The 26,029-nt window shown below is 35.9% G+C and overlaps 1 protein-coding gene across 3 annotated transcripts; it reads left to right on the top strand.

Moving 5' to 3' along the window:
- The first annotated feature begins 250 nt into the window (after positions 1–250).
- MSH4 (mutS homolog 4) lies at positions 251–24,836 on the top strand. Of its 3 annotated transcripts, none has more exons than XM_064716338.1 (20): positions 251–677; positions 2,608–2,772; positions 3,564–3,727; positions 6,333–6,443; positions 7,168–7,283; positions 7,924–8,097; positions 10,281–10,453; positions 11,207–11,274; positions 13,862–13,936; positions 14,383–14,447; positions 15,013–15,182; positions 16,013–16,149; positions 16,571–16,674; positions 17,544–17,668; positions 18,529–18,729; positions 19,903–20,021; positions 20,535–20,663; positions 22,123–22,297; positions 24,021–24,109; positions 24,455–24,836. In XM_064716338.1, exons 1-20 carry the CDS (start codon positions 413–415, stop codon positions 24,638–24,640), a joined length of 2,811 nt encoding a protein of 936 aa, XP_064572408.1. In that variant the 5' UTR covers positions 251–412; the 3' UTR covers positions 24,641–24,836. The 3 variants fall into 3 exon arrangements, with proteins under 3 accessions (XP_064572408.1, XP_064572407.1, XP_064572409.1); XM_064716337.1 differs by having other exon boundaries at positions 10,281–10,456; XM_064716339.1 differs by having other exon boundaries at positions 10,281–10,456; positions 24,450–24,614.
- The last annotated feature ends 1,193 nt before the right edge of the window (positions 24,837–26,029 follow it).

Genomic DNA, 26,029 nt, shown 5'->3' with positions numbered 1-26,029 from the left:
ACAAGCAGGTGTTTAAGACAACTGCAGAGGTAAACTAGCTTTGTGGTAATTTTGGGGATCTTTTTGTAACCAAACTCCTGAGCAGGAAGAAAACATTGCTGAAGCTCATGGTAAAGAAGTCTGAATGGTGAAGAATTAATGCCAGGTAAAATACGTTGAAACGCAGTACTCTTGCTTTAAAGAGCAGAGCAAGCACTTCTCTTGCGTGGCTGTGGCCCTTGCATATTTGTAATGAAACCCGTTGCAGGGCCAGCAGCTCTGCGCACGGCTGTACCGTTTACAGCTGCGCTAAAGCTCGGCAGCTTTTCCCAGCAGAGCCCGTCTCCGGGTGCCGCAGGTCGGGCCCGAGTGCCGCCGTGGCCGGCGGTGGGCGCGGGCCGCGCGGGCCGGGGCAGTGCTGAGGGCTCGCAACATGGCGGGCGCGGGCGGGTGGGCCGCCGCCTCGGCCACCTCGGGGTCTTACACGGGCCGCGGCTCTTCCACGCCGGCTGTTGGCGGCCGGACAGAGGACACACCCCGCTACACCCTGGGGCTTCTGCAGACGCCACACAGCTCGGAGAGCAGCGGAGGCGCCTCCAGAGGCGGCGCACGGCCGGGCGGCTCCAGCGGGGAAGGCCTCGCAGCCCGCCGGGCTGCCGGGAACAGCGCCGTGAAGCCGTCGGTGTCCGAAAGGGGAGGTACGCTCTCTGCCTGGGCCTTTATCTGTTTCTTTCTGCTGTCTTTGCTCGGGTCGGGTTCGAAAGAGCTGTTAAAAGCGGTCCTTACTGAGATGGGGCAGGTGCAGCTAAGCTTCATAGCGACCTTTGTCATTTAGCTGGACAGAACTATGGAAATAGTTCCTTGGTGTAGCTGAGCTCTCTGGTGGGACCAGTAAACGTGTTTGAATTGCTGCACAGCGTTTGCTTTACAGGAGAGAACCGAAATATAGGTTTGTGTTTGATTTATTGGGTTGTTTCAGGAGTTTTGTTGCTTTTTGGTTTTGTTTTTATTTTTACGCCTGGCTTTGAAATAGTTTTAAGAGCCTGTGGATGTCGGTGTGCGGTAAGAATGTTGTGTTCCTACAATGCAATACTGCTACTTGCCATTCTTTATAAAAATTTACTATCAAAGTCTGTATCTTGGTGGCAGCAAAAAGAAGTTAAAATTGTGGTATTTTCAGACGAAAAGAAACTATGAAAAGAGTTGGAAATTATTTTAACGCTGCAATGAATTCTGATGTACGTGTATCTCCATTGTGTATAAATTGGAAATTAGGTAAAATGCGTTTAGGTATTACATATGACTACTGAGGAGTCCTAAAAAAAAAACCAACGCAAACACAATGCTAATTCAAACAGGACGATCTAAATGTTGGGTTGAGAAATAGCTGTATATCACTTGGTTCATTTGGTCTTTCAAATTACTGGTTTTCCCCGTTATGCCAGATTCAGTGTCTTCTACAGGAAGTCTCTTCTGCCAAAATTCTGACTGAATTTAGGCCAAAATCTGAGTGAGTGCTATTTAAAAAAAATAGGCTGATATGTCCACTCCTAAAGAAGTCCTCAGCCAAAGATCTGAGCTAATATTTTTATCACTTGTCACTGTTTTAAGATTAAAAAAAACTCCCAACCAAACAAACACAAAGAAAAGCCCACCTCACCTGAACAAACTCCAGAATTCCAGTACAGTAGATATTTTTCTACCAGCCAGCCTCGATAAAGACTCATGCAATTAATTGATCATTGAAAACCATTACTTACGTATTTTGTCCTGTGTGTCAGTTTTTAATGTAATATAAGAAACAGAAACATTTGTGCTTGCATGTTTTATAATACATGGAGTTTTTAAAGTGGATCTGCTGTTTGTATTTTAATTCATTTTTTAAATCTTAGAAAGCAGTTATCTAAACTAGGTTAACAATGTCTTCAGTAATCTCAAGAGAATTAAAAAGAAGTAAATTACTTAAATAATTCATTGAAAATTTAAAGTGTTCTGAGACAAAGATATTTGGCAGGACTTTAAAAACGTAGGTAGATCTCAAATACATGTGTGAAAGAAACTGCTGTTAACAAATACATCCCAGATTACTGTATAATTTCCGAGAGTTGATCCCCATAAATTGAACCCATAAATAGGGTTATCATTCCCAAGTGGTTCTTTTTCTTCTTTTATTGTCCTGCTTTTCAAAAGGAATGCTCAGCTTTTAAAAAAGGATTTCATAAACACATGCGCAGTTTTAGATAATGATTTTTCAAATAATGGTTAAATGTGAGATAAAGTTGATTTAAAGCATTCTTTCATAAATTTAGAATTCATTAGCATATGAAATGATACTTAGTAAAGTGACTTCTGTTGTATTATTTCTGTTCAACAGTGTAAATAATTTTTTTATTAGCACTGCAGGTAATCTCATTGTAAAAAATAATTTTAGTGCAAGCTTGTTTTCAAAGCGGTGTGATTTATTTCATTTTATACTCTGGAGAGCTTTCATAGAATGACATTTTGTTTGGATATCTCTATTTTTGCTAATAAAAATTGAAGTTTTGTAAGCTGTTTTTTTGTATATTGCTTTCTGAATAAAAATTTGTTGTGGCTGTTTTCATAATTTTCTTATTTCTCTCCCCTCAGAATCATATTTTGGGGACAAGAGTTCTTGTGTAGAAAATGCTAACACATTGGATCTCACGAGTTCTTCTTCTGTGCGAGGCCTGAATAGCACATGTATAGGAAGAACACCTCTCTCTTCTGGTAGATCTGGTTGCAGAAGCCATACCCCACTTATGGGTTATTCGGGTAAGATTAACAGCTCTTAGAGGAAACAGTCCAACTTATATTTCTGATGTTATTTTATTAAACAGTTTAGTTTTTAATGTGATTATATTAAGATACTAAAACAAACTCAAAACACAATGTGTTTTGTACCACAGAGGATACTGCCAAGAAACTGTACACAAACAAGAATGCACTACTTTGTGTACTAAGAAGATGTTTTGGTATTGGATCCTCTTACTACTTAGTTTGCATTCATGTATGAATTATCAATGTAGTTAGAATTCAGACTTCTTTCAAATTGTCCAAAACCAAATTTGTGGACATGTAGTGTGGTCACTAAAGAGCCCAAATTCATGCACATGTCTAATCAGGGTTCATTTTTAGCCTTGTAATGCATTAGACATCATATATAACATAATTATCAAGTTTCTTGATGCAAGTTTTATGTATTTTATGTTGACTGTTCAGAAGTATAGAACACTAGTTCTCCTGAATGCTTAGGAGCTGACGGTACATCTTGCAGTGCTTCATATGAGCAAAATGGTGTTACAGGGTCATGATGCCTTGTGCCATGTTATATGTATCATATGTGCTCTCCTAATGCGAAAGTATTGGGATTTAAAGTTACTTCTTTCACAGTCTGACTAATGACTATCAGTTCAGTCTTTAACGTTCCTAAAGACTGAACTGATAATGATTCCTTCCTGCATCTGTATATTTGTTTATGCTTGCTCTGTCGTTTGTGATGCTCATTGATCAATCTCTCATTAATCTGTATTGAATGTGACTGAATATATATGACTGTTTTACAGTTACATCCTCCTCTGCAGTTTCTGCTCATACTGTTGCGTCAGTTATTGTAGCTGTAGTAGAAGGAAGAGGCCTTGCCAGAGGTGAAGTAGGAATAGCCAGTATAGATTTAAAAAATCCTGAGATGATATTATCACAATTTGCGGACAATGCAACTTACGCCAAGGTATTTTATAGTCTCATTATTGCAATTTACTTTCTTGAAAAAAGCTTATGAATAATGGAAAATTAAATTTCTAGTTTGTGGAAGAAATTTCTCAGCAGTGGAATTAACAAGTTCTAGAAAATGTGCAGTGTTGAAAAGACTGCTCTTTTCCTTACTGTGCCTCAGATATTAAAGAGGCAAGAATGTTTTTCAAAAGAAAAATAGCCTTTCTGCAAAATACACTGTGGGACTGAGATGCCTCGTTTTGAAGAGCATTAGCAATACATGGTAGTAGAACTTGCAGGTATTCTTCACCTGGCAAAACAACTCTGAGAAGTGCATAAATGTCTGCCTGTGTGATAGAGTAGTTACAGTTCTGGCGTTGGTTACATAAATACTCCATCTCAGATTGAAAGGAAATTCACTCAATTTACAGCCAGCACTGCATATTTTACTTTAATTTGGTGAGTAATCTCTGGTTTATGCAGCAATGGCATTAGTGAAACATCTTATTTCATGGGTTATTTTGTAGGTATGCATGCTAGAAAATAATGTGGCTTGTAGCATCTTTACAATATTCAAAGAAACAAAAGTTCTGTTAGGACAGTAAGTAGCTCTGACTCAGAATGTAAATAGCCATCAAATCTGTTTACTAAAACAGGTGTTGTATAATGTTGTACAATGTATATTGTACTACATTGTGTGCATTACAGTTGTATAATGTACAATGTTGTACAATGGGTTTCTTTATTTTTAAGCATTAGTGCTTATAAAACCTGTTCTGGTCTTAATATACCTAGCTACATATTGAGCATCCTTTATAGCTTCCTCTCAGGCCATCGTCAGATTGTTCATCGTTTTCTTGCCTTACCGATATAAAAGCTGGCATTTTCTTTGTACACATATATTCCTAATTTTCCATTAAGATTACTGAGTTCTCTGTTCTGTGCTCAGACCTGATACTGCATTCACCATCCAGTCAAATAAAGAGAGATGCTAGTGTACAACTGCTTTTCCCCAAGCCCAATTTCTTGCCTTAATCTTTCACACCCTTAACAATGTGTGAAAAAATCCATGGTCAGAAGTTTATGTCCACAGAGGAGACAGAGGAGTTCTGTACCTTTTATTCTTGAACAAAGGGAGAGGCCATGAGGCATTTCCTGATGGGGTCTCTCAAGTTGGTGGAGGACTGCCACCTGCTTTTTATCCTAATCTTCCTGGCTGCGGAACCTTTGCCTGTCCTCTTTGCCAGAACCTACTGTCTGAGGTACTTGGGAGGTGCAGACTTTGTGATCTGTCTCCTAAATGTGCCCCTTAATATGCTCCCCCCTGTATAACGCATGATACATGACCATTAAAATTAGCTTTAAGTCCACCCTGGCTGGGGAAGTTAATATTCATAACCCTATTAAGTCTTTGTTCTTCTCAAAGTTCAGGAATTGAGCATGACCTTGGCTAAGCAGCAATCCGTGTCAGTTAGTAACATTTTCTGAAATTAATGGTTTGTCCTGTTACTTCTTTATCTACAAGTCTGGCCCTATCTGCAGGCAGATTCACACAACCTGTTTGTAAAGGAACATTAATCGTATTCCTGTCAACAATTCTGTGTTATCTGCTGATCAGCAGTTTACTTACACTCAGAATCCATGCTCTGCCTAGTGATTGGAATCCAGCCTACTGTATTTTCTCTTTCTTGGGCATACTCCTGTTTTTGAATGTTCTGCAGATAATTTCAGGAAAGTTTTCTTGTATTCTTTAAGTTCTTCAAGATCTGCTGAACTGTGATGCTACTGGAAAAAAATTTCCTAGCGGTTAGCAGCTATGAAGGGCAGTGACAGCCTTCTGACCCCAAATGCCCTTAGATAATTTTTTTTTGTGTATTTTTTGTACTTGTTTACCTTTTTACTGGGACGTCATCTGTCCCTTCTTGCACATCTTAACTTGTAAGCAGTTAAACTATAGTCTGTTTTTTCATGTTGCTCCCTTGAGAATTTGTGAATGCTGGTATAAATGAACGTAAACTCATAATGTTGTTTGTCCTTTCTTATACAGTAGAAGATCATATAATCTACTAATAACCCTTACAGGGGGTGTGCGTAACATAAAGCTGGTAAAATATGCACATTTTTAGCTATGTTAATACTGAGATAAATGTTACTAGAGGAGATGAAAACTAAATAAAAATTTAGTCTTAATCAAAAGATTAGTAGTATTCAGACATGTTTTATTTCTTCATCATCCAGAGCACCATTGACCTTCCATCTGCAAACCCAGAAAGCTGCCATCTGTTGAAATAAGTCCTTTTCCCCCATCATAGCTATGGAAGATAGTTTCGAATACTCATTTCTTGCTTCAACAGCGAGCATAATTCTGTGTTCAAATAACAGTGGATAAGCTCTAAATTTTGTTTGTTTGTTTTTAATTTGGTTTCATGTATATTGAGATACATATTAATTTGACTTAATTAATTTGACTCATACATGCTAGTGTAGAAGTTAGCAGATAATTTGAAACTTGAACTGATTCTAAAATACAGTTATGTATTTTGTTATTGCTGGTCATTATTTAAAATATTTTAGGTTATATTTTTTTTTTTTAATCGGGTTATTTTGAATTTTTTGTCCAGGTTATTACTAAACTCAAGATTTTGACACCACTAGAAATAATAATGTCAAACACTGCCTGTGATGCAGGGAATACAACAAATTTGTTCAGTCTGATAACGGAGCATTTCAAGGTAATATCTAAAATTTCATTCAATGTTTTTGAGTTCTTGTTGATCACTTTTATATGATGGTTGATTTAAGAGTTTTACACAACTTTCAAAATCTGAAGATTTTGTTTTCTATGATTTTCAGGTCTAATTTTAGAATGGTAGTGAATAAACTAAATGCAGCTCCCCTGCTGCTATTTCTAATACTGACAATAACAGAGATAGGTATATTGCTGATGAAAGCTGAAAGTTTTGAATTTGTGGCATTGGGTAAAACTGAACCTAGAAAAGATACAGAAATGAAAAAATCAAGCATTCTCCCTCGTTCTCTCAACCTGATAAATCAATGGGGCTGATGTATCATAGAATCGGAAAAAGAACACTATCAGGGTAAAAGAGGATAAAATGAACTAGTATAAGTAATTTATGCATATGAAGGCCTCAGAACCTTTAAAAAAACCTATTAATTACTACTGAATTGCTTCATTGCTGCAGAGCTGATGGTTTCTTCATGAGTGTTCTTCTACTTCCTGACCTCTCTCCTCTTTCTCTCACATAAATCACTTGTGCATCACACACCTCCAGTTACATTGACCTGCTTGTGCTAGTAAGCTAGAATGAATACTTCTATGAAGACAGATTGTAGAATCAATTGATAGATTTCTTGGAAACATGTATCACTAGAAAAATACAGAAGTGTCTCCGATGTAACTTTTAAAACTTTTTGCTGTCATCTCCATCTTCACAGAATGTGACTTTTACAACTGTCCAGAGAAAATACTTCAATGAAACAAAGGGTTTGGAGTACATAGAACAATTGTGTGCATCTGAATTTAGCACCATTTTAATGGAAGTCCAATCAAAGTATGTTTAAATAAGGAAGAGCATACCGTGACCAGATAAGTTTTTAACAAAATCATGTTATGTACTCATTACATATATCTGTGTCATGTTGCAAAAGTTAGAAAACTCTTAACAGATCTTTTTATTTTGCCTTCCAGTGTTCTTGATATATGTAGAAATGTAAATAGAAAGCCTGTTACATAGCCTGTTACAGTTGAGTGTTTTTTTGAGTTTTCACAGCTTTCCACTTTGTCTTTTTCATTCTTTTCTTAAAGATACCTTTCAAGAGCTAGCTGTGACTGCCTTTCTTTCTGGCCTCAGCAAGCATTTTCTATGTATCAACAATTTTAAGTGCTGATACTTGGTGACCAGGGTCTTCAAATCACATATGTCTGTTGAAATACGTATGTTCACAATACCAGTGATATAGTGGAGGCTGTCAAGTGTACAGAGACTCAAACATTTATGAACATTTGATCTGTATGAATATATGTTCACTAGGCATGGGTTTGTGCATGTTTGGAATATACTGCCTTTTCTGTGCTATTTATCACAGTAGTTGCCAAGCCACAGTAGTGTAAATGTTATTTCTGTAGTGCACTACTTTTGTGGTATTTCTCTAGCAGTATTCAACATTCATAAAAGATTTCTTTTTCCCAAGGTATTACTGTCTTGCAGCTGCAGCAGCTTTGCTAAAATACGTTGAATTTATCCAAAATGCCGTTTATGCTCCTAAATCACTAAAGGTTCGTTTCCAGGGGAGTGAGAAAACAGCTATGATAGATTCATCATCAGCACAAAATCTTGAACTAGTGATTAATAACAGAGATTCTCGGTAAGAATAGTTTTTTCAAGTTACGTTTTTATAAAGATGGATTTCTCTTAAGTTTCCTTGACGTTTGTATCAAAGAGCTGACCATTGTATTTATTTCTATGTGAGAGAACTTGCACACTATTCAGAGCTTCTATAAAAATATCTTGACAGAGAAATACGTTTCAATTCAGCACAAAATTTCTAGCACAGGAAATCCTAAAGTGAATTGTAGAAAGAGATGATGCATAATCATCTTTACATTGATGTGTATGTTTTATTCAGACTTTATTTATGCAAAAACATTTATTTATGCAAAATTTTACAGACTGGGAAATGAAAGAGGCAATATTTCTGCAAGTGTCTTATGTTGGATTGAAACACCTGCCTTTTACTCATTTTACACAAGAGGCATGCTTCAGCCTTCAAAGGTTGTTTTGTTTCCTTTTAGATATAATAGTGGGAAAGATGGGGTTGTGCAATGTGGTACTTGGTTGCATGGTAGTTTTCCGCGTTGAGATCAATGCTTGGAGCACTTCCTTAATTGGCATTTAGTTGCCGTGTAGACAGAAGAAATTTCAAGTCTTTCCTTCTCCAGACTATTACACTTAAGGTTAGCAAGAGAAATACCTGGAACTTGCATTTTGCTACCTGTCAAGTTCTGAGATCCACCTCTATTTAGATGTCTTCTTAATCATCCTGTTATAAAAAGGGGAGCCTGGAGATTCCTCACTCTCCAAGTACTGTTCATAAGAGCTTTCCCCTTGGGGAGATACAGTAGAACACAGAATGCCTTGCATAGGAAGGTACTTTTGGAGCAATATTTTTCTGAAAGAATCTTTTTCTGTTCTTAATTTCACAGGTGGTTTTGTGAGGAAGATGGTTACAGGAGGAACTGAGCAAACTGCTTTAAGTTTCTCTGATTTTGGTTTTTTTTAGCATTATTGATGCAGAATTTTTGCTGATCCATTCATTGGCAAGTTTGAATCAGCCAGACATAGCTATTTTTATTACATAGATCTTACCCCCAAAGCCTGGTTAGATATCTTTGTATGAGGTATCAGCAGGTAAAAGTTAATAGCACAGGCGCACACCAGAAATACCTGAGTCAAATTTGGGTGCCAGTCTTAATTTTGGAGGGACTTGTCTCTTCATTTAACTGTGCAGGGAAATAAGTCCTCAACTGCATAAAGACAGGCACTGTGGATTCTCTCCCAAATATGGAGTTGCAGTTAAGTGTTGTCATGGGTTGCATCATACAATAAATGCAGGCTTGATACAAGTGGGTTTGAATTTCCCCATTTTTTAAAAATTCTCTTGACTGTTGCTTCGCTTTTTTTATACCATGGTACTTCAGGGTGTTTCTGCTCACTCTGTGTACCTACCTACCTACCTACCTATCTTACTACCTGCCTTATCTGTCTTCATGGTGTGTGTTTTGTGTATTTGTATCAGGCTTCTTCCTGTTCAAGTTCTGGTTTAAATCAATGTGTTGTTATGGCCCTGGTATTTCGTGGGTCATCTTCCAGCCAATAGCATAGAAGATTTCAGGTTTCTAAAACTATTTGACTGTGTAGTAGGTGTAAATATTATAGATGGCTTATTCTGCATAAATGCAATCACCTTTAAGTGTGAAACCCTAGGATATGTACGGTGTAAAAGCCATAAAGCTGAAACTAATATGTAGAAATTATAAGCATGTTATTTAGCTCCTATATTAACTGAAATATGTGTTTTTAAATAACAAAAAATGGTTTCTCTTTTTGACTTCTAAGTGTTTTAAATTATTTTCAGATATATATTTCAAGTAAATTATTCCTATTAATATTTGATCTGTGATTATAACTTGATAATTTGCCTCCTTGTGTGGGGTTCGTTTGTTCATTTCAATCAATCTAATTGAGAGGGAAAATGTGAACTTTACCATGGCAGTAGCAATGAAATACTACTACAAAATATGAATAAAATTCCAAGTTCAAATGTATTTCTATACTTACATAACTGAGGGCTAATATTATGTTAAATTACATTGAATTACCTAGCTTCCTAAACTGCTGGAGTTCATATAATACATGGCAAACAGGGGGATGCTAAGCATGCCAAAGCATGCCTCAGATTTGTGGGATAGTCTGGCCTTTAAAGTCTCCTGACACTTACCATCTCTTTTTTTGGTGTATGTATTCTTCACATCTATTTTATTTTCAAAGGAATGGTCACACACTTCTTGGTGTTCTAAATTACACTAAAACTCCTGGTGGAAGTCGGAGACTCAGATCCAATATCCTGGAACCTCTAGTTGATGCTGAAACAATTAACACAAGACTGGACTGTGTTCAGGAATTACTCCAGGATGAGGAGCTCTTTTTTGGTCTTCAAGGAGGTAGTAGTTTATATTGTAACAACTAATACTGTATTTCTTTTTAAACATTGTTTTTCTAATATAGGAAAGTACGTAGTGTGCCTCAGTATGTTTGAAAAGTATTTTTTAATGGTTTGTTAGGTGACATAGTAAGCACTTAATTTTTTAAAGTAATCTATATTATCATAGCAATACTTTTCTCAAATACTTTGATTAGAAAAGTTGAATTTCTCTGAAACAGTGTATAAAAGTCTGTGAGCCAACAGCTTTCTAAAAAGAGTTGGAGTTTGTCTCTTTACCTCTATGGCTGGGTATGCATTATGTTTGATGTATACAAGTATATATAATGTATAAATTAAAAAGCAGACATATTGCTTAAGTAATACTTGTGTATAAATATTTCTTCCTGTTGCTTCATAAAACATATGATCCAGAGGAAGGCAAAATACAATACTAGAATTAGTCCACCTGAAACTGGATCATATAATCTTCATCCGTGTCACAAGAGAAGCACAATTCAATCTAAGAAACAAAAAGTATTTCTGAATTGACATAATCACTGCATGCTTAGGTATAGTAAGTTGTAAGTATAGTTATAACAAAATAATTCAGATGTTAGCTATTTTAAAGCTAGTTCTACCCTGTAAATAATTTGTGACAGTAGAATGTAAGAAAAAGATTAGCATTAGTATAGCTAATTAATTGTGTCCTTTCAAAGAAAATACATCTTATAATTTCAGTTTAATTTCTGATGTGTATACTTTTGTTTTACAGTTATCTCAAAATTCCTGGATACAGAACAACTACTTTCAGTTTTGGTACAGATTCCAAAGCAGGATACAGTATGTTTCAGAATACACCTTGGAAAAATCAATTATCTGTCCATAACATGCAATATATAAATGTGATGTCTATAATTCATCCTGATTTATGCAAATGTACTTCCAAAAATGTTTGCTCTTTCATCACTCCCCACCTTTATTCTTCATAAGTGTACATTTTATTCAACAGTACTCAGATGAGAGAGAGGAATTTTCTTCACATCAGCATAAATGAAAAAAATGTTTAGTGACTTACAGTCTTGGTGACTGTTATGTCTAAGAGCAAGATTATTTTTTCATTAGACCTTGCCTCATATATCGGTCTGCATGTTAACACATGTAATACAAATATCAAAATGGAATAAATACATGTAGTTCACCCGTGAATCTTGGTTGAGACTAGATTCAGCAGTTAACTACAGTGGGCTTGGGGTTACTGAACCTCAGCTCTGTTTCCACTAAGCATATTGAAACCATGGTGTTAAAAGTTACATTTGCCTACTGTACTTGAGTTGGATATGTCTGCCACTGCTTTTGAGCTTATATTTATGCTTGTGTGCCAGCATCTTAGATATTCTCAACCCTTTCACCATTCAGTGTCTTCTCACATGCTGATTTACCTGCTTAGATAAAGGATTTGTCTACTTCTAGTTAAAGAAGTCAGGTACAGACTCAAACAGGACAGTAGTAATAAATGCAGATAAATCTCTTTAATGACATAATCAAAACCCAGAATGTTTATTTTTTGGAGCTTTCCTTGTAGTAATGTGTAACATGAATTCATGAGTTCTTCTTAATGACTAAAACTGGCTCACAGGATGCTTTTATGTATGCATAGGACCATATCACCAAACATTTTTACTGCAGTGTTTTCACTGTTGGCTGGTTCCAGTATAGCAGAGCATACTATGCACACAACAGACATGCTTATTCAAATGCTAGTTCAGTTGCTTTTGTCAAATGCTATACTAGGCTATTCACTATGTTTCATTTCTACTGTCCATAAAAATTTTCATTGTAAATCTTCCACCAGTCAGCAGATGAGATGCACATCTGAAAAGCCTACAGTTTCAGTTACTAAATGTGTGAGTGGTATGTTCAGCATGAGCATTCTTTTATCCGAAGGAGGCTGTCACTCACACAGAATCACCAGGTTGGAAGAGACCTTCAAGATTCATTGGCTTTAACGCATGCCCTAACATCTCAGCCTAACCCTGGCACCTAGTGCCACATCCAGACTTTTTTTAAACACATCCAGGGACGGTGACTCCACCACCTCCCCAGGCAGTACTTTAAGAAATAGGTTGGGAAAGGTCATTTTTTTAAAAATTACTGCTCTCTCTCCGGGTTATGTCGTGCAGTTACAAAGTAGTTAGGAAAAAGCATTGTTTCTTGAGGGACTAAGTGTCTTTTTTGAAAAAAATTAATATTCATTGCATAAATAACATCTTGCACTTCAAGGAGACTCCAAGGCAGAAAAGCCTTAAACTTCAAAAACTGCTTGATACAGTCTTGTTGAGATGTGTGCTTGAAAAATCATGTCAATGGTGAAATAATTTACTGCCTTTGAGTTGGACTGTATCAATGTGCAGTGATTCACTTGTAACCCTAGTTCAGTTAAAATTCCTGTAAAAACTAATTAGTCAAAGATCCATTCCAGTACCACATTTTTATGTTTGACCACATCAGTTCTTTTCATATCCGATTCCTTCATGGGACTTAAACCCCATATTTATTTGGAGGTTAGCATTTTTTCATTCATGCATTTAGCACTGTTTAGTTTTGTCTTTACAAAAAAACCTTTTATATGACTAAGTTATGAGATGCCTTCAGCCACAAGAGTAAAGAGATATTATATATGAATGAGAAAAGATTTCACATGGGGTCATGCTCCTATGTTCATGTGCTTATCTACATTTATCTGAGTTATTTCCTTAAAATTCTTTTGCACAGCGTATGTGTACCACATATGTTATACCCTAATGTCAGCAGCAAAATTCTTTATCGTGAGTGTTAGTGTAGGGGCCTACAAAACAAGATCAAGGCCTTCTGTGAATGAAAGATTTTGTAGAACAGTCATTACTGTGAAAAAAATCTTGAAGTATTTACTGGATTTTTTTTTTTTTTATCATATGAGCAGATGTCTAAGATACATGTTTATTAACCAAAGAGAAATCAACCAAACTGGGTTATGTTGTGTTTAACAGCATTAATGGAAAAGGTTGTGGGCTTCATTATAATACATAATGTATTTGCTTTGAAAAAATCTACAAATTGTGTAGAGCTTGTATAGAGTTAAGTATACATAGAAGATTAAAAGTTTTCACAGCTTGGGCTAGCAGGGCATTCTTAGAGTCAGTTATTATCAGTTGAAACATAGGGAAATCTTAACTACCGATGGACAAACTATCACAGCAGGCACTCTAAAATTTAGGTAAACATTTTTTGTGCAGATACAAAGTTGTCAGAGTGAGCTTATGAAGTGTTTCAGGAATTTTTATGAAATCTGTAAGCCTCTTACTGGTAAGAATATGAGTTCTTCTAGTTCTTAAGTACTTTTTATAACAGTCATACAGATGCCTTCAATATTCAGAAAATTTTTCAACAGGTTAAAACTGCTGAATCAAAAATAACTAATTTAATCTACCTGAAGCATACCTTAGAACTTGTGGAGCCTCTGAAAGTAAGTGGCCTTTGGTTTTTTTGTTGTTGTCTTGGGGGTTTTTTTGGTTGTTGTTTGTCTTTTGTTTTTTAATAAGCTACAGACCATTTTTCCCTTACTTTTGTGAAGTGCAGTTTATTAAATTTCGTAGAGTATCTCAAGTTGGAAGGGATCGATAAAGTAAAAAAATAATATAATTACAGAACACAATACTGCCAACATACTGCCAACATTGATTCTTAATGCCAGTCAGAAGTACGCATTTGTGTCTATGATCTGAAGAGCAGGATTCCTACCATTACCTGAATAGTGGATTATATACCAAACATTTAAGTGAAACTGCTGTTCAGATTCCACCGACTATTTACAAAAGTGCTGTTTAGCCTCACTGAATCTAAAAACTTTCAGTCATTTAAAAAGGCTGCAAAAAGAAGTAACTGTCATGTCCGTGTTTTAATCTTCAACAGGCTGCTTTAAGAAGCTGTAACACACAGCTGCTAAAGGCTTATTACAATTCTCTTGAAGATGCAAGGTATTTCTCATAATACTTAGCTACTGTGTTGGAAACTTTCATCTCAAAAGTGCCTGTAAGATAAAAGATGTTGCATCTTTGCCTGTTTATAGTTATGAGTATAGCTCAATTCTTTTGCTTAAAGCTGATTTTAATTATCAGAAAATCTTAATTTTCAGCTAACGAATACAGGGATAAAAGCAAGAGAGCTGGCTGTGATAGTGGAGTTGCTGCTAAACTGAACTCCCGTAGAAATAATTCTGAAAAGACAAGAGTATTGGTTTCCTAGAGTCTCCATAATAATGCAAAACTCAAGTGTTGTGTATTTGAAAAAAGTATATTTGAGAAATAATTTATATCTCCCAAAGATGTGAATAGTATTTTTATTTTTTATTAGACTTCGGTACAGTCAGGATTCATTCTGAGGTGAAAATATAAATGTAATATAGTGTTTTGTTTTAACAGTAGAAAATTTAAAAGTAGCTTCACTTACTTGTAATACTGCTGCTTGTAATTTGGGGATGGTACTGCAAGTAAAAATCATAAAGTATTATGTATCTAATTCATAATACAACTGATATTGCAGATTTGGAATTATACTTGAAAAGATTACAAGTGTAATTAATGATGATACAAGATACACAAAAGGATGTCTGAGTATGAGGACCCAGAAGTGCTACGCTGTTAAGCCTAACATCAATGAATTCCTTGACATAGCTCGTAGAACATACACAGAAATTGTTGATGACATAGCAGGTAATTTTAAACTAAAATTTGTATTTATTTGGAGTTTAAAGTAGATTGCCCTTGACATACAGAAGCCATGTAATTGTATGTGTTATAACCTTCTCACATATAAAAAGTATTTAGTATTGGTATGGATGGATTGTCATTGATAAGCAACTGAAATTCTCCATTTCTGGATAAAACCTCAGTTTTATCTTAATAAAATTGAACAATTATATGGTGATTCCTGTATTCAAAGCTCTGCTAGTCCTTGTTCTCTTGAAGTGCATAAAAGTTGAAGTAATGGAACAGAATTACTCCATCTAAAACATTCTGCTTAAAACATGTAAATCTTTGGTTTAGTTTCTTCATTTAAAGTATCTGTGTTCAATGTTCTTTATATTTTAAGCAGTCTTGATCTATCTGTGGACTACCTTTTAGCTAAGGTATTAAGAGTTGGAAAACATGAACAAAAGGAGTTTTAGCATGATGTGCATTACTGCATTTTACTAACCTTCTTGTTTATCATTATGTCAAAATAGAAGAAAAAAGTTTTGTCTGAAAATGATTTCCTTTTTTTAGTTTAAATTATTGATTTCTACAAAGGACCATCTTAGTTTAGTCTATAGTTGGAAACTTTAAAGAGCATCAGAAACTTTAGCACCTGTCATATGTCACGAAGTTCCTGTTTTATTCTAATCCTATATTCATACATAGTGAAAAATAGAGATGGTACTAGTTTTGTGTTTCTGAAACCTTCCATTAGGAGTTTCCATCTTTGTACCACCACAAGGAAGAGAGGGAGAGGTGTGTACCTGATTGTATGTAATTTGGGTTAAATCTTTGTATGTGGTATGTAGGTATGATAACGCAACTTGCTGAAAAGTACAACCTGCCCATGAAAACAAGTTTCAGCTCTGCTCGTGGATTTTTTATCCAGATGAATGCTGATTGTTCAACATTACCTAATGGCCAGCTTCCTTCAGAATTTACAAAGGTATCTGTACAAAATATATTTTAGCATAATATATTTACTTTATTTACTATACTTTGTTTACTGTGTATAATATATCAATAAACTGCACATTATGCAGTAAATAACGATAAAAATAATTTCACTGAAGATATTTAGAAGTAAATGAAGTTTTAATTGGGATCTTTTTATAACTATGCTATATTCAGTTGTATAATCAAAAATGTGCAAGTACATGCAATTATGTTTTGTGCAAGAATAAAGCTGTGTATCTTGCTAATTGTTATCTTAAATGGAATTTTCATAAAAAATTATGTAGTAAAAATGAAACTGGACATTGTTTTTCTCTTTTGTTTCCCCATATGGTTCCTAATTCTGGTTTTAGAAGCTGTTTTTCCTGCTGATAATGAGGCAAGCTCTTACTGTTGGTTTCAATTCCCCCTAGATCACGAAAATGAAAAACACATACAGCTTCACTTCAGCAGATTTAATAAAAATGAATGAAAGATGTCAGGAGTCTCTGAGAGAAATATATCACATGACCTACTTGTAAGACCTCTTAAAACTATTATATAAATAGACTTATTTATAGAAATATACTTATTTAATAAATATACTATATTTATTAATAAATAAATATGCTTTGCTAAGTATATTTATTTTCTCCAATTATCTGTACACGGGCTTTTAAAGCTCTCTTTCTGTTAAGTTATGGCCATATTCTAAAGCAACACTGTTCAACTGTACCTCCTGAGACAAAACCCCCCCCCGTAAATCGTGTATTGTATTAAACATGTTTGCAAATATATTGGCATTTATTAATAGAAGTAGTCATCATGTAAATTTTTAATGCATAAATTGCCTGCACAAAATGGCACAATGAATGCATTAGTTTTGAATCTGTAATGCAGAATTGGTATTTTTAGTCAGTTCCTTATATTTAGAGCAGAACTGTCTATTTCTATATCTCGTCCTTGCTGCATGTCATAGTGCTCTCCTCTGATTCACAACTTTGTAGGTGTAATGTTACCTGTCAGTTGAATGGAAATTCTTTCTAGCAACCATGTAGGGTTTTTTAACATGAAGATCTAAGGGAATTAATGTTAATAAAACATACTTGATTCCATAGCTATGTTTTTAGTTCATTCTCTGTGTGAAGCTTTCATGTGAGCTGTTGGTATTTGAGATGTGTGTCTTACGTCTCATCAGCAGAATGTTAGCTTGAGATGATGGTACAAGATCTTAATTTACTTCCAAGAAATTTATACATTTGTTCGCATCTGGTATACGTGATTGCATTTTATGAGTGACCTTTTATCCTAAGGCATGCAGCATGGACATTATACGTCCTTTATTTTTGTAAGTTTTATAAAGTGACAGATGTGCCCTGCAACAGCTGAATCCATGTCTTGTTTCAGAATAGTGTGTAAACTACTGAATGAGATCTATGAACACATTCATTGCTTATACAAGCTGTCTGACATTGTGTCTATGCTGGATATGCTGCTTTCATTTGCCCACGCCTGCACTCTTTCTGATTATGGTAAGTTTCTTCCTTGATTCTGTTATGGGTTAGATCAAGAGCCTTCTGATGGAGAATAACCAGACTATTTTGTTTGGTTCTATTCTTTTTCTGTCTCAGTAGTCTTTAGGTGGGTGTCTCTGCTCTGTCTTTGCCAGTTTTATGCTGATGTTCTTTCTGCTTCCATTCATCGAAATTAAATTCTGCTAGTTAGCTGCCATAAACCTTCCCAGTCACTCTTCTTGAAATAGACAGTTTAAGCATATTCCACTCAAAAGCATGAAGTGTATGGACGCTCTCTGTTTATGCCATTTTCTGTTCCATTAATGCTGGTAGATAAAGGAGCCATGTGTAATTGGTTCAGAAAAGAACTGTATTCTGACAGAGATCTGTAGAGATAGTTCTCTGGCATCAAATGGATCTTTGTAGGCATGGTACATTTCCAAATAATCAGTATGGTAACATATAACAAAAATAGAAGGAATGCTACTTTCCTGTTTAGCATGCAAATACAGAGTACATACCTAGAAGTAACAGGAGTCCACAACCCTTGTACTTTATAAAAATACTTCAGTTCTTTGCATTTTTATTACTGCATTTTTTTATTATTGCATTTTTATTAGGAGTTCAGTCCTACTTAGTAGGGAACAAAACCACAGAAAATTAATTTAGAAATAAAGTTTCAGTCATGGGTTTCTTTTTATAGTCATAAATCATGAAGGCTTGCATGGTAATGAGAATCTGTACCTGAAAGTGGCTGGTAATTCTTCCCAAGAGCTCTGCTCTGGAAGAATTAACTTTATTTCAAAACATACTAGCTTTGTAATGTAAAGGTTCCCACACTAACTCCTCAGTGTTTTACATCTTTTTTCTTCATTTAGTTCGTCCAGAATTTACTGATACTTTAGCAATCAAGCAAGGATGGCATCCCATTCTTGAAAAGATAGCTATGGAAAAACCTGTGTCTAACAACACGTACCTGACAGAGGGCAACAATTTTGTCATGATTACAGGACCAAATATGAGTGGAAAATCAACATACTTGAAACAGATTGCTCTCTGTCAAATTATGGCACAGATTGGTGAGTAAGAGTGTACAGTATTAATCGTCTTCTGCAGCACATTTTTTTTCTGGTTAAAAGTATTTATAAAAGTTGAGTGATTTAGCTTCCAGAATAACATTTTAGCCAAATAAAATATTAACAGGTAATTTGTAGAATATTTTCTTCTACCAGCTCTTGCATTGCTTATAGAGGCAACTGTAAGGTTTTTCATCTGCCGCTGGAAACATATGGGCCTCATCTGTGTGTCTTGAAGCCTCCCCAGTCTGTCTTCAGAGAAGCACAATTGCATGCCCTAATTCTTTGGAGCACCCTAATCCAATCTAGCACCTTCTGCTAGATTGATAGTGAATGCCCTTCAAGTATGCTGATCAGACACGTGTTAGTCATCCAAAAGAAACACATTACTTTAAGCATACTTAAATTCCATAGAGAAACATGTTTCCAGACAAGTACAATTAGTAGATAAATAATCAACTACTTCAAATAAAAGTAGTAACAAATATTGCAAGGTTCTGTTACTAAAGTTAAAAGGAAACCAGCTATTCGTAATGTCTAACTGAGATTCATTCCCTTATTCAGGAATTCCTCATGACTTTTTTTTTTTAAAGTAAGTCTGGTAGCCCATGTCAAAGACCTAACTCTATAGAATGAAGCTACTTAGTAGTGGAGAATAAAATTTATCCATCGCACATTTGTGGGTTCAGTCCCCAATAACTGCAAGTTCTTGAGGAATTGCTCTCAAAACTGTGAGTTTAATATGAATAAAGCAGACTGTGAAGTTTTTGGCAGAAGGTTCCTGTTTTTTCCTATTCAGTAAAACTACTATGCTTTGGAGTCTGATAAAGGCAACATCATCTTGATTTTGGGAAACTAACATTTCTTAGGATTAGTAAATCAGTGGCCACAGAAATGTAAAACAGTCCTAGAGTTCTGCATCCCTTTAGACTGACAAACAGCTTCAGGCATATGATTTCTTACAAGTTTCACTGATAAGCTTCCTAATTATCCTATCTATATAATAACTTTTTTCTTATAAATTAATGGTAGAACATAATTTACAAAACTTTATCAAGTAAGATGCTTTCTCTGCTGTGCAAAAAACCAAATGTAAAAGTAATTTTTTTTTCCCAGTGATGTATTCAGGCAAATATTTTAGTGATGAGAGAAACTTGTATTTTATTTGTTTCGTAGGTTCTTATGTCCCAGCAGAGTATTGTTCTTTTCGAATCGCAGAGCAGATTTTTACCAGAATAGGTATGGATGATGATATTGAAACAAACGCATCAACATTCATGAAGGAAATGAAAGAGGTATGAAATATAGCTATCCAGGTCCAAGGCCCATTTGTACTGTTAAGCTAATAGAAATTGTACTAGTCTATTTCAAAGTGTGTACTTTGAAAAACAGTAAAAAATTCAGCCTTCCTCTCTTTTATGATAAACTGTGGAAAACTAAGCATCTCTTAAATAGAAAGATATTCCAGTGTGAATAAAAATCAGTGCTTTGTTGGATAGTACTTTAAATATATTTGGGTCAGCTTAAATTATCATTTGTTGGGGCCTAAGCTCTCTCAGTTTCCTCTCACAAACTGATATAATTTTGAGGGTAAGTGATATGTTCAGCAAAAAAGAGAAATAATTCTGTAGTGTGACTCTGCTTGATTAGAATTGACAGCTGTTTGAAAGCTTTGAGAAGGTAAAATTGCTATATCTCAAGAGATTTTTTTTTTAATTTCTGCATTATGTTCCATCTGAATAACATAAAAATTTCCTTTTTAAAGATCCACATTTGTAGGAATGATAACACTTTGAATATTTTTCTAGATAACGTACATCATACAAAATGCTAATGATAAGTCACTTATCATTATTGATGAACTTGGCAGAGGTACCAGTGCTGAAGAAGGTATTGGAATTTGTTATGCTGCCTGTGAATATCTGTTGAACTTAAAGGTAATTCTGTTTTAAAGGAATTTAAGCCTTAGAATTGATTTGTCATCCTGAAAGTAAATACAGTATTTTCTCATAATTTAACAACAGTTTTGCAAAGATTTCTTGGCTAGATATGTGTTTTGCATAACCAGTGAAAGGTAAGAATTGCAGTGATAGAGGAAACATGCTGACGTAAGATGCAGTTCTGTTCACTGGTGGTTGTGATTTAGCCCCAGTCCGTTGCTAAACACCACGCAGCTGCTTGCTTGCTCCCAAGCAAGAGCCCAAGCCCAAGGACTTGTGGGCTGAAATAAAGATGGTTTAGTAAGTAAGGAAAGCCATATGCAGAAGCAAAATACAGAATTCATTCACTGCCTCCTATTAGCAGGCAGATGTTCAGTCGTTTCCTGCCTAGGAATGCCGTTTCCTCACAGTGATTGTTACCAGAACGCCAAATGTCCCTCCTTCCTCACAGTTCTTATTGTGGTGGTGTAGTATGGTGTGGGATATCCCTGGGGTGAGTTTGGGTCAGCCATCCTGGCTGTGTCCCCCCCCCGAGCCTGCTTGCTGGTGGGACAGGGTGGGCAGCAGAACAGCCCTTGGTGCTGTGCAAACGCTGCTCTGCAGTAGCTAAAACATGGGTGAGTTAGTAGTACTGTCTTGGTCACAAATCCAAAGCAGCCCAACACAAACTACTGTGAAGAAAACTAGCTCTAGTCCATTTAAAACTAGAACACCGGTCACCATTTCTTTTCAGCTTGCTTGCAAGCTTGTAACTCTGTCTAGAAAGAGAATAACCCAGTCTGTTTAGTTTTACTTATTTAGTTTAGTTTTAGTTTTGCTTTATGCTTGAATGTTAAAAGTGAACCTCTTTACCTGGTGGCTACCTTTCAAAGTACAGTGGTAGTTCCACACAACTTATGAATTGATCACAGAGGTTAGAAACTTGTTTAGAAAAGTGGCAGGTAATTTTAGATGGATTGCAAGTTTCACCTCTGTTGCTAGTTATGTGATCAGTCTCAGGGGGCTGTTATGAACCTTTTCAGTGTGCAGGTGTTTGTTTCTCCTCAGAGTTTATTCAGAGTACTTATGAGGGGGTTTTGGTTTGAAAAGCTCAGATACTTTTTGTCACTTGTACTTTTGATAAAGAATTCATTGAGAGAATTAAGCAACCATTTGACAGTCGTTCCAATCCACACCAGTCAGATTTTATAAGCATAGTGGATTCTTCTTTGTTTCTGATATTGTTTTCCTTCTTTTGAGAAATGAGCAGAAGAATTCTCAGTTGGAAAAGATGTACTTGGCAGTGCTAGAATGCATCCCTTAAGGATTTTTGTTTGCTTTAGTAGTGTAAAGACAGCTTTTCAGTGTTTTGGAGGAAAACCTGGACATCTGTGAGATTATTTAATTTTTCTTATTTATTTTAATTTATTTCTGGATCATTGCCAAAATAAATTTTCTTTCTTGTTTCCTTGTTTAGGCATTTACACTGTTTGCTACGCATTTCCTGGAACTATGTCATATAGACGCTTTATATCCCAATGTGGAAAATTACCATTTTGAAGTGCAACATGTGAGAAGCAGTGCTGGAAATAAGGAGAAAATTGCTTACACTTACACACTTTCTAAAGGGTACACAGAGGAAAAGAACTATGGTAATGTATTCCACTGTGACTTACAGTTAGCAAAAGTTGCACAAGATATTATTTCAGTTATTAGGCATCGAACAGTGTTTATTCTGAAGACAGGTTTCTCTTGAGTTTGTGTCTCTCTCAAAGAGAGAGAGTGATATGCTGGTCCGTCATTTGCTCCAAATAATTATGTGTTTTAGGTAACCACATAGTGAGATAGCTGTTTAGGGTAGTATGAAGAACTTATACGATGTTTTGTAGTGAAAAAAAAATCTTACTAATGTCTTACTGATGCCGGTATTTCCTCGATTCATGTCTGTTTGAATGAGTTGAGTAATTCTGAGCATATACTGCTTGAGTTCATTTTATCTGCACTTACGGAAGTAAACGAATGTATGTATGGCAGACACATCTTTAAGTTCTGTAGCTACTTGAAGATGTGTCTGCCATAAGCAGTGATATGACTGGTTAACAGCAGGTTGGCCCTTTTTGATTAGCAAAAAGGAATCAAGTTTCTTTAAAAAAGGAGAGGAATTTTACAGGATATTAGGCTAAGACAATTTTGAGAGGGTCTACAAAAGCATCAGTGTTCTCTGAAAAGTGGATTTACTTATCTTTTAACTTCAGAATAAATTAAAGTATAGATTGTACAGATTGATTAATTATGGGTCAAGAGTGAATGACAAAGATTTAAAGAAATCTGTATGTTTCCAAATACTAGATTCGGATGTTGATTGCTTGATTTAGGTAAAATTTAAGCAAGAGGAAATTAGCTACACGTGACTTTTGCAAGCTATTGGTAACTGAAGACTAGAAATTATTCCAGCTAAGCTTCAAGGAACAGGACTTAAAACTCACCTTGATTGGAATTTCAGAATAAGTTTGTTTAACTTCAGCAGCACAAGCTCAATTTTAGATGCTAGACCAACATTAACTCCACTGAACTGTATGTTTAGAGAGTAATTTCTGAGAACAGGAGACCTTTAGAAACTCAGTGTTCATGTCTTGGCTTTACCTTACTTTGAGTAAAGTCATATTCTAAGAAAGGATGCAAGGGCTCTTCATGACCCTTCTCCATTTTTAAACCTGTAGTATTAAACCACCCAATGAACCACAGATTTTCCAGGGGTATGGATAAAGGAAGAAGTTAAAAAATCATGTTAGGGCAGGAAAAAATATCTACATCTCTTTCTTACCGTCATTATCTGGAAGTGTGCCTGTTGGCAACAAAGAAGTTGAAAAATGACATCACTGTCCACTGGATGTCTGGATATAATTGAGAGTGCAATTAGCAAAACCACTGTATTTTCTGCCAAATTAAAAAACCTAAACCGAGAAAGCTGTTAACACCATGGTGCCTTTTTTTTTTCCTTTTAACCCCCTAATATGTCTCATTCTACCCATTTACGGTATTACTGGCAGTAGCTTGATGTTGAGGTGTGTTTCAGAGATAGCATTAAAACAAAGTCGACATTTAATTTTGTATCTCTCCAAACCTTATTGTTCATGAACAAAAACAAAAAATCCAAAACAAGAAAAACCCAAAACCACCTCCCCCCCAACAAAAAAAGCCCCTAAAAAACCACCCACACACAAAGAGAAAATACACTGAAATTATTTTAATAAAAATTAAAATTAAATCTTTACCCTTTAGAAAAACAGGCTAAGTTAATTCTGGAAGGCGTAAAATGGAAGGTAGGGATAAAAATTATAATAAAAAATCCTGATTTGTGTTTTATATGTTTAGGACTAAAAGCTGCAGAAGTGTCCTCCCTACCATCATCCATAATTTTGGATGCAAAGGAAATCACAAGTCACATTGCAAAACAAATTTTGGTATGTAGTAGAAAATTTTAATGCTGTATTTCACAGTTTTTATACTATTCAAATGTATTTTGAGTTTCTGAAAGATTACAGGATAAGTGCTGCCTATGTTTTAATGAAAACAGATTTCATTAAACTTTGTATTTCTGGAGCCAGTTCTTAAAGATTATACTGAAGGTCACTGTTAGCTGACAACACAACATGGCCCTTTGGGTAAAGGAGTACAGGTGTAATGTTTGTATGTAAACCAAGAATTGGGACATCAAAAACAGGCTAGAAAATAGCTAATACTAGTGTTTGGTTTTTTTAAATAGAACATAATTTCGTGTTTTAATGTATATATATTTTTAAGAACAGCACAGACAGAAGAGCACTCCTGAGATGATGAAACAGAGAGCTGCATACCAGTTAGCAATGAGATTGGTTCAGACTGCCAGAAATTCTCGACTGGACCCTGACAGTTTGCGTGTATATTTGAAAGCCCTGAAGAAAAAATATGAAGCCAGTTGTCCCACACCCAGAGAAAATGATGAGCAACAGTAACATGTAACATAGGCTGTTCTAATTTTTATGACTGCAAGATGATTCTGTTTTTTCCCACAGTATTAGTACAGTCTTTTCACATGGTGTTACATTTTTAATTATTAGTCTAAATTACATTCAGGTAATGGATGACCATATCCTTTATGGGTTTCCCCTACCCTGACATACCTGGAATAAAAGCATTTGCCCTCTCTGAGGAACACAATTATTTTTGACAAAAAATACAAATCATTTTAGAGCAGCACTGAGAGGGAAGGACTGGGGCAACTCTAAGGAACTCAGAATTTCAGGCATGATAAAAAAGAAAGCTCAGATTGCAAAAAGGGAAACGTGTGCCCAAATTGCTTCAAAGCAGTTTTGCTGTCTGTTCTTGTTCAGTTGTGTTTTCCGAAAATGAGACCATTTTATTCACTTTGCTGTGCTAAACACTTCTCACAATGCCAGGAAACATGATACTAAAACTTGAAGGAATTTGGATGTGTAAAAACAAGCTGTTCTCTCTTCTCCAGAGTAAGGTGTTTGGTATTAGTTGGCGGTAAAGGATCCAGTTTTTCACATACTCCTCTTGCTCAGTCTCCAAGTCACTGCAGGATTTCCAAAGACCCTGCAATGGAGAAGCCTCTCATCAGGTTCCTTCTGATCACACAGAGATATTGGGGGGGGAAGAGAATGGATAAAGGTGAAATTTCCCCAAGAAAAGGCTCAGAGATCAGGGTGTTCACTGGTGGCATGGGCTGGGATTAGGGTTGAGCAGCACCAAAATTGGAGCACATCAACCATTCAGTTTTCCCTCATGTTTTATCAGAGGGTTTATGGTCCTGCCAAGAGATGGATGTTAATTAAAGGGTCACAGCCGAGCCATGACAGTAATCTGTTCTATTCAAGCTGGTGATTTTTCGACACCTTCATTAGTCACACTCTCCAATACTTAGTCCTGGGGTTTGTTCCTGTTTTTCTTTCAGCCTTATATCCAACTTTCCACCCTTTTTCTTCTCTCTGTCTGGTGTGTCTTTTGTGTTCCTTTCTTGTTCTGTTTGCTCCCTCTTCTGTTCCTACTTCACTCTCTTGTTTTTGTTTTTTTTTCAAGAAATAAACACTCAATATTTATTTATTAAATATTACTCAATCCCTATCCTCTACTTTTTGTCTCTGTCTCCCTCCCTGCCCGCATCTTCATTTCTCCTACTTTCTTCCTCTCCTTTTTTATCTTGTCCTGCACTATGACTGTATTTCTTTGTCTCTCTCACCGTTCTTTGGTTGGCCTGTACCTGTTTGCAGCTGCGGCCCAGCCCTTGTCCCTCATTGTACCCTTCTCTTGGTAAGCCTCTGACCTGCTGGCCATGCCGCTCGTTCTCCATTCCTCTGCTGCGCCTTGCCCACCTTCCCCCA

Source organism: Zonotrichia leucophrys, chromosome 6 (assembly GCF_028769735.1).
Source record: "Zonotrichia leucophrys gambelii isolate GWCS_2022_RI chromosome 6, RI_Zleu_2.0, whole genome shotgun sequence".
NCBI classification, from domain to species: Eukaryota; Metazoa; Chordata; class Aves; order Passeriformes; family Passerellidae; genus Zonotrichia; species Zonotrichia leucophrys.
This window is presented reverse-complemented; position numbering and strand designations above follow the sequence as displayed.